This window comes from Lathyrus oleraceus, chromosome 2, assembly GCF_024323335.1.
Source record: "Lathyrus oleraceus cultivar Zhongwan6 chromosome 2, CAAS_Psat_ZW6_1.0, whole genome shotgun sequence".
Lineage (NCBI taxonomy): Eukaryota > Viridiplantae > Streptophyta > Magnoliopsida > Fabales > Fabaceae > Lathyrus > Lathyrus oleraceus.
Genome location: NC_066580.1, coordinates 327,113,134 through 327,122,755, shown reverse-complemented (window position 1 = coordinate 327,122,755; position 9,622 = coordinate 327,113,134). Strand labels below are relative to the sequence as shown.

Genomic DNA, 9,622 nt, shown 5'->3' with positions numbered 1-9,622 from the left:
CAAATACTCTCATTTGACACATGTCAAGTAAGTAATTGTGAAGCATCTGATATGGTGACTTATTGTTTCACAAAGGAGTATTGACTCTATTAAGGATGCAAGTGGCATATGAGTCTACGTATGACCATAAATGTTTTGGAAAGTTTCATAGTTTTTTAAGAATCGAGGTTAAGTTATACAATACATATACACCTGAATTCAATAAGATATAATTTTTAAATGATAAAATTGTGATCGGTTCTCCCACCTTGTTGGTTTTAGGTGTATGGGTGTTGTCAGGGTTAATCTTGGCTCGGACAAGGAGGCATACAGTTCAGAGCCTCTAAAAAATAGGGCCTCACAATTATTTTTTATAAATTATAAACCAAAAAGAAATATATAATTATTAGTTGTTAAATTTTATTTGGAAATAAGTTAATTAGTATACTGATAAAGAGGTTTATCTTTAACTCAAAGGTCAATGATACATAATATAACACATGAAATTATATATATATATATATATATATATATATATATATATATATATATATATATATATATATATATATATACTACCACCTTATAAAATTAGAGCCATAGCCACTAGAGATCCATGCTTTTGTTTGACAACAAAGGGGATGAAGAAGATGAGAGAATACTTTTTTCACTTATGGCTTGTTTCTCTTGAGCTTGTGTCCAAATTACACCATAAAATCCAATAATTAAAATAGCAGCTCCAATCATGCTGCACGCATATAAAAAAATGCTCAGTCTTGTATTGATACATAATGTAAATGAACCTTCACAAATTAGTTATTTATTTACCTTCCAAGATAAAGATTATCTCCCAAAAATATTACTCCCATGCTAAGTGCAATGACCACTCCTAAAGGGCTGTATATGGCTACATATGTTGGTCCTTTCTTACGACATGCCCATACAGATACAACATTTCTCGTTGATACCACAAATATAGCCTATAAATGAAAAATCGTAAAATCAATAATGTCAAAAAAATATTAATTAAACATTTTTATTTTTATTTATTAGCTATAATAAGATCTATACTTACTGAATAACATACAGATACCAATTTCTTATCAAGTTTGAGTTTCCAAGCTTTTGAGTTTCCCTCTACCATTAGAGCTACAATGGAAGATAGAATTGCCACAAAACAGCAACAAATAGTTGTTACCAACAACTCTTCTGGATAGTCCTTGATAACCCAAGTCTGTATATGGTTGAAAATTTTGATTATTAAACTGTTTTAAAATAATGTATGCATGCATATTAATTAATAGTTTGTTTACTTGGACAATAATTACAAGTGAAAGTAAAAAGCAAGCAGTTGCTAGAAGAAAAGCTCCAACTATCCAATCTGATTTTTCTGAGATGTTAATTCCACTTGCTTCCATTTCTATATTTAGAAAGGCATCACTAAGCAATGGCATCCCTTTATATAATGTCACCGTTAATGCTCCTGCAATGCAGACCACTATACTAATAACTTTTATCTGACTTCTATGTTCTTTCAAGTTTAGAATTTCCATCCTGAAAGTGCACACCACATTGTTCATACCAATTTAGTTACATCTCTGGTTTAGTCCATTAATTTCTTATATTTTTATACTCAAAAAATGGAATCACATGTTTTAAATCATACGACATAAAATATAGAATTATCAAGATGAATTAATTATTTACAAGTAATATATCAGGCTAATGTATGTAAATTGTAATAATTCACGATGTAAATTTATTATATCTTTATATATGAAAATACAATAATTAAAAGTTATTAGTGATAACTTCAATTTGTTTGAGTAAATAACGCTTCATCCAAATTTATGTTACCTTAAATATTTGCAAGGATAAGTTACTTATATTGAACCTTATGGCGATGTTGGCTATGTGATAATCACATTGTGGCCGTTACGTTTAATCTCATTTTACACCACAGTTATGTTTCAATGACATTGTACTATTGTTCAAATCTACAATATTGCGATCACATCAAATAATGTCTCTTAGATATTGTGTACCATAATAATAAGATAGTATCTCCCAAGTAAAATAAGGTGAGGTGTTTGGCTAAAAATTCAATTTGAAAATTTGCAACATTGCAAAGAGTTCAAGAACACAATGCACTCAATGCACTCAATGTGCATATTAATTTTGTTTGGGAAAATTTATTTTAGTTGGCATTGTTTTCTGTTCAAAAAAAAAATCTTGATGATGTTGAAGCTTTCAATTTTCCAACCAGGGACACCCACCATGAGGCAAATGGGTAAATTTATAAGTGATCATCATGGATCCTAAATGGGTCGACATTGAAATAGTTTTTAACGACATTGATTTTGGATTGTAGAAAGTAAAAATAAACGAAGTATTAACTAATCAAATTTGTGTAGAAGTATTCAAGGATGAGACATGATGTATGCACGCCTAATACAAGAAGAGAAGACAAAGACCGTGGATAATGCCATAAATTTCATTGTCTTATCTCTTTGAATAAAGTTCAAAGGGAAATCATATGGATAAGAACACAACTTCAATGTGGGGAAATTAGAATCATTGTATATGAAAGTGTTTATTTCACAAACTGTGTTTGAAATAACAACTCTACTCATTTAGAATGGTAGAGAACATATTCATAGTTGATCAATTGACAAAGTTTCAGTAGACCATTGATGACTTTGGAGAATACTTAGGTGAAAATCGATGATGAAACAAAATATCTACTCTTGTTAAACTCGTTACCCATATTTGTTGAACACTTCAAAGATATGATTCTTTATGGTAAAGAATGCACTAATATTTTGTATGAAGTACAAACCACTGTGAGATCCAATGAACTTTCAATGATGAAAAATTTGAAGGTTAATGATAATGGTGAAAGCTTAGGTGTCTCAAGAAGAGAGAGCAAGAATAGATGGAAATCCAAATCCAAGGGTTTTGATAAGTCAAAGTTAAAACGTTTTATTTTCATAAAACGGGTGACTTCAAGAAAAATAGTGTCGAGAGAGATAACAATGAAGATCATGTTTAGATTACTGATTCCTCGGAAGAGAATGATTATGAGAGTGTTAAGGCACTTGTGCTGACGAGTTTGTAGATTGAAAAAAATTGGGTCATGGAATCAAGATTCTCTTATCATATGTTTCCAAGGAAATAAAATTTTGATACTTCGGAACTAAAAGAAGGTGGAGTCATCCAATACGATTAGAATAAGGCTTACGAGGTTCATGGTATTGGTACGATTAGACTTAAAAAGTTCGATAACCAAAAATTCCTTATACATAATATGAGGTATGTTCTCAAACTTAGGGGATATTTATTATCCATAAGCATGTTTGATGATCTAGGCTATTGCATAGAGTTGGACAAGGGTGTTGAAAATTTTATATGGTGAATTGATCATGGCTAAAGGGTCTAAAATATATGTGTTATATATTTTAGATGGTTACATTGTTATTGGTCATACATAGTTACCCTATGAAGACTTTCATGATAAGAACAAGTTATGAGGTTTGATATCAAGACATGGAAATGAAAGAAGAACCGAAGAAAAAAAATTAAGTGAACAAGTTATATGTTTTGATGGAAAAAGATATAACGAGGCATAAAACAATTTATGACATTTATTTAGGAGTTCACTTTCCAAAGGAGTTTTTGGGGTAAGGAAAGAGATATTTACGTGACCGAGAGATGTTAATTCACAATAATAAACTTTAAGACACCTACGGAGGTTTGGAATGGAAAATTGATAGACTACTCTAATTTAAATTTCTTTAAAGTTGTATTTTGTGAAAATCAAGATAGACTAGCTTGATTGTAATAATGTGAAGTTTGTCTTCATTGGTTATTTAGGAGGTGAGAAGAGTTACAAGTTATGGAAGGTGGAATATAGAGGACCAAAGTCCATCATAAGCAGGGACGTTAATTTCAGTGAGACCCTTAAATTGAAGAATAGTACAAACCTGAAGATAAAAGAATCATAAATTATGATGGAAAAGACTTAATTTGAGGTGGAGGTTCCTGCTATTTAGTTCCCCTCTTTAATTTATGGTATATTAATTCGTCAAAAAGTGATATTATTACTGTTGAGGATGAAGTTGGTGTTGCTCCTAGATTGTTGAATTTCAATTATAATTTGTTTGCTTTGAAACATGTCCCTGAAATTATGATTCCCAATGTTCATGGTATTGATGAATTTGGTTTAACGGTTGATGAAGATATGCATATAGAACAACTATGTCTAGGCTTGTGAGAAACCACATTCTCAAGGCACTCATCCATGAAGTCAAGGCTATGTAAGAAATCATTGCAACATCCAATACTAGAAAAGGTGTTTGTAAAGGTCTTTATAAAATGTCAAGTCTTCAAGCTACCAATGTTTCTTCTTCTATGGCTACTATTCTAGATCTTGAGAAAGATGTTGTGACAATGGATAAAGATGAAGAAATGTCAAGTGCTAACGAGGAAATTGGTGATGAAGATGAGTATGAAACTGCTTCAAAGGATGATTCTTCTACTGAGTCCTAATCATTTGGTTGTGGTTTTGTTGGTTGTTCTAGACATTGTTTCTATTTTTTCTGGATTTTAATTGATTTTTTTGAAGTTGTATGTCGTAACGTGGCAGGTTTATTATTATGACTTTGGTCTCTAGCCCTTGTCTATTTTGAGGAAAGTAGGGGGAGATAAAGAACATTCCATTATATTCTGTTTTGGTGAATGCTTTGTTATGTTATAATATGCTTTTTGCTTTTATGATTATTCGTTGTGGGCTCTGTTATCTAGAAGATTGTGTGTTTCTGATTTATGATCTGATCTAGAAGAATGTGTGTACCATCTTTGCTTGGTTGCATTGCCTAAAAACTGACTAAAAGGAGATTTTGTTATTATAATTGATCGACTAATCTTTGAAAAATATTTATTTGGATTTTACTTAATAAAATATTCATATATTCATATTTGATTTTAAAGAAGAAGATTAAACTTGTGCTTTTTGATTCAATTAGATTTGTCTAAGCGACGCTTTGTATTTTCATTGTAATACTATATTTTTGACGGTCTTTCTTATTTTAATATGATCAAGTAGTTGGTCTGTAATTGTGATTTGAATCACGCAACAAGATTCAGGGGGAGTCTATGTCAAAATTCACGGATAATATTAGCAAAAGGGAACTAAACTATGAGAGTTCAAATGAGACCATTGTGTACTATTGACTATTGATTAGTGAATTTTCTTCTACTGGATTGATGCCCTATAGACCTAGGTGATATTGAATTAAATTGGGTTAACAATTATCTCTATTATTTATGTTGTTAAGTTTTTAAACTGTATTGTCTCACACATTGTCTCAATATTGTGTGTGACATTTTATCGCTGATTAAATAAAATTTCAAATAGCTTTGGCGGGATCTCTATCATGTCAAAAAGATAGTGTAACTTGTCTTTTTTTAATTATAAGTTATGAAAACATATTCACTACCCGTATTTGTTGAACACTTCAAAGATATATGTTTTTTTATAATCATCCTTTTAGCGATAGTTTTACACTGTCATGAAAATAATTACTGAAAATTTGTGGCGGTTTAAAATCGTCGCGAAACGGTTAAAATTGAAAAAGAAAATATGCACAAAAGCGCTACTCGCTTACGTCTCACGGTAGACAACACCGTTAGATAAATCGTATTTTAAAATGAGATGCCACGTGGCCATTTTGTGATTTATAAAAAGGAAAATTAGAAGAAAAAAAACACCATTGAAGATCTCAAACAGATACAAAAACAAAAATCACCCTATTTAGTCACCCTTCCTACTATCTTGCTTTGTTGTGGCTGTCGACCATTGTAGCCTTGTCATCAGTCAAACTTAGTCAATCTAGACCACAAAATTATGTTATGGTGTTTTTTTCTCGCCCACTCTCTCTTTTTAGGATGAAAAATCTTTCTTTCTTATCCACAAAAATGAATTTTATAATAGATTGATGTATGACTCACAAAAAAAATTAGATTGATGATATATCTACACTTTAAAAAAAACTTATATCTTATTTATTGTTGTAAAAATTATTATAAAGTATAATTTAACAAATAATTCATTTGATCTACTTTAAAATTTATGGTTAATTTAACTATATTTTTTAATTATAATTTTAACTTTTTAATTATATTTTTAACGTGAATCAAGTTAACCTACTCCATTAAATTAATTACAAATTTATATGAAAAAAAAATATATACAGGTGTAAAATTATTTTACACTGTCAATCAATCGTCATCTTATATTATATCAAGTCATACTGATATTTTAAAGTTAATTATGTGACATGATTGAATGATAAATTCCTATTGAATGATATTATAAAATTATTTTACATTGTCATTGCACTACTTTTAATATAATTTTATATTACATTAATTAAGTGTTATAAAAATATATAAAAATAGAGAGAATAAATTTAGGGGAATTGTGCCGTCCTTATTATTAATCAAAATTTTATTATATTTTTAGAAACTTATGTGTTTCTTTTTTTTATAAGAAATATAATCATTCCACGAGGAGTACTAGGGATACTCCAACCTTATGTACAAAAATAAGCATAACCTACACAAAAAGCCTACCACCTAAAAGAAATCAAATGGACATTTATATCATTCATAATAATTACATTTGATTCTATGATTTGGACAAATTCACAACCACTATCACGCGAAGGTTAAAATTCTATGAACAATTACGTCTAAAATTCTATGCACAATTACATCAGGATCCTCGATTTCATTGTTGACCATGATATGATTTCTAGGCCACTATATACACCAACATACAGCAAACCGAATAACATCTTTGGACTTCTTCAAGCAACATTCAACTTCATGTGCTTATCAATCTCTTCATTAGAGTACACATACTCACCAACTAATCCTGATATGAACTTAAAAAATGCTGGACACCATGCATGACAAGGTAGCCCATAAAAACTTAGCCATGTAAGTCTTTCCTTATCCACATCCTCCGGCAACCATGAGTGGATATCAGAGAACCATTGACTTACCCATGAGTTAGCCTTCATTATCAAAGCAACGATCTCGCCCTCCTCAGTTTCCTCCAACAAACAGAGGTTTACCCTCATTGGAGTAGCTTTGATGCGAAAAAAACCTTATATATGTAGAGCTTCCTGCACATTGTATGTCGAACCTGATTTCTCCACCACCCCAACAAAGGCTTTTTCAAATCTAACATTATCTTTCTTCTCAATATTAAATTGGAGATTCACAAAATTGGGTTTCGCATCCATAGTATCTGACCTTCGATTTTTGCTATAGTTATACGTCATATTTCCATCACCATTAGCCTTCATCTCTACACCTGAGTTGTTAAAACCCACCACCTGAGCATAAGTCTTATTTGGTGCTATAGGATTCCAAATACGAGCCCCTGACTAATGTAATCATCCAACCCTACCTTTAGCCTCCAAGTTCACATATTTCTTATCTGATTGTTGATCTACCTTCATTCCTCGTTGAAATATAGGTATGTTAGCAAAGATCTTCTTTGCTTGAATATAAATATTATCTAGCCTTACAGTAAGCACTCACTCGTCTACGACCTTTCTAAATCAAACAAAACCATATTTGTTTGCCTCTCTTGTCCCTCCTTGGTGGAATGACAACTTCCACCACCAGACCATATTCCTTGAAAACTTCGAACATTTCCTTTGCATCAAATGAATCTGGAAATTCCATAAAAAAGAAAGATGACAGTGTCTCGTCTTCCCCAAGGCCTTTCCCCTCCGAGCATACCACACAAAGCTCTTATTCACCATTGTATGAGGTCTTCTGTGACGAACCTCCATCCATTATCATTGCTCTCCTTGCTCTCTCATTTGTTTTTCTCTCCTCTTTTACACTTGAAAAATGAATTACTACAACAAAAAAATACAATTATGTCCATATGGTTTTAGAGTATTTGACCCAAATGCCACAATATTGAAATAGAAGTCCCAAAATGCCACTCCCAGAAAAAGTTTTTCTCAAAATGCCACTTTTTTGTCATTTAGTGAGAGTTTTTAATATTTTATTTGCACCCTCCATCTTGGATTGTAGACGCGTCAGAAGCTCAGTTGGGGTTCGTCATCTTAGATGGAGTCCTTTTTTTTCGTTTTAAATTTTTTTGACTTATTTTTAATTAATTAAAATTAGTTTTTTAACATATAAATTAATTAAAAAGTTAATATTAAATATAATATTATTTTGAATTTTTTAATTAGAAAAAAATTATTAATTAAAAATAGGTCAAAAAATTAAAAATTAAAAATATTATTTTAAATATTAATTTTTAATTAATTTATATATTAAAAAAATAATTTTAATTAATTATAAATAAGTCAAAAAATTAAAAACGAAAAAAAAGGAACTCCATCTGAGATCGCGGTCCTCAACTGGACTTCTGATGTGTTGCCATCAGGGATGAAAGGGACAAATAAAATATTAAAAAAACTCACTAAATAACAAAAAAAAAATTGGCATTTTGAAATTTCTAACACTTGTGTGTTTTTTTAAATATAATTTAGAGATAACATTTTTAATAATTCTAACTTTTCTATATTTTAATATTTTTAGCTACAATTATCATTGAGTAAAAAAACTACAATTATCATAATAAATTTAAAAAGTGATTTCAAGAATCTAAAAAGCTAGTTCATATTTTTCCTTTAAAAAAATATATTTAAGGACAAAAAACAGAAAGACAAGTTGATAAGAGATAAGAAATTTCCTAAATTACCATGAAATTTCAACAAATAAAAAAAAAAGGAAGAACAAACCTTGAAACTAGAGCAAGTATGAAGGTAAAAGCAGGGACAAGATCACCCATAGCTGATGCCAAAGTGGGAGAGCTATATCCAATTCCAGTATTCATTAAAATCTGCATTACAGTTCTGCACAAAATAGTTTCATAGTTATCACTTTACACTGCCAAATTCAGATGCTATATATAATATTTGGTTATTTAGTTCATACCTGATGCAACTAAGAAGAAATAATCTGCAGAAAATTGATGTTGAAATAGGAGGAGGAACTCTTTTTCTATGGTAGAAAAGTGAGGATGGTAGAAGAAAGCATAGAGCAAAAAGGTTTGAGTAAACAGTGAAAATAAAAATACTCATTCCATCTTTGTTTGCTGATTTCATTAGAGTGTCACCACCAACTTTCGCAAACACTACTGCAATCATTGTAGCTGTTATGGTTGCTCCTTCGCTCACCATTTTTCTCTGCTCCTTTCGTCCACTTGTTCTTACTTTAATAATATTTTGCCTTTTATACTGCTAAATAACTGTACTTTTCTTATCCATACTTTGAATCACAATGCTATACATAAAGTAAATAATTTAAATATATAGATACAAAAATCTCAATCATAGAGATATTTATTTTATCATATATGATGTCATATAAGATGTCAAAAATATGGATATTGAAATAACATATCTCTAAAACATATTGTCTTTCCTATTGTCATTTTTGAAATTATTTAGAATTTGTTAAATTCAACTCCACTTTAGTCGATTTAAAATAAATTAAGAAAAAAAATCTGTATTATTTAATGTTGAGCCAAAAAAATGGACCATTT

At 30.2% G+C, this 9,622-nt stretch overlaps 2 protein-coding genes across 2 annotated transcripts; both read right to left on the bottom strand.

The window, feature by feature from the left end:
- Positions 1 to 562: 562 nt before the first annotated feature.
- LOC127119348 (WAT1-related protein At5g40240) lies at positions 563 to 1,137 on the bottom strand. The gene is made up of 3 exons (XM_051049573.1): positions 1,055 to 1,137; positions 808 to 959; positions 563 to 727 (listed from the first exon to the last, which is right to left on the bottom strand). The coding sequence occupies exons 1-3, from the start codon at positions 1,121 to 1,123 to the stop codon at positions 586 to 588; spliced, it is 363 nt and encodes a 120-aa protein (XP_050905530.1). The 5' UTR covers positions 1,124 to 1,137; the 3' UTR covers positions 563 to 585.
- Positions 1,138 to 6,616: 5,479 nt separating this feature from the next.
- LOC127119347 (WAT1-related protein At5g40210) lies at positions 6,617 to 9,339 on the bottom strand. The gene is made up of 3 exons (XM_051049572.1): positions 9,013 to 9,339; positions 8,817 to 8,930; positions 6,617 to 7,916 (listed from the first exon to the last, which is right to left on the bottom strand). Exons 1-3 carry the CDS (start codon positions 9,255 to 9,257, stop codon positions 7,874 to 7,876), a joined length of 402 nt encoding a protein of 133 aa, XP_050905529.1. The 5' UTR covers positions 9,258 to 9,339; the 3' UTR covers positions 6,617 to 7,873.
- Positions 9,340 to 9,622: the final 283 nt, after the last annotated feature.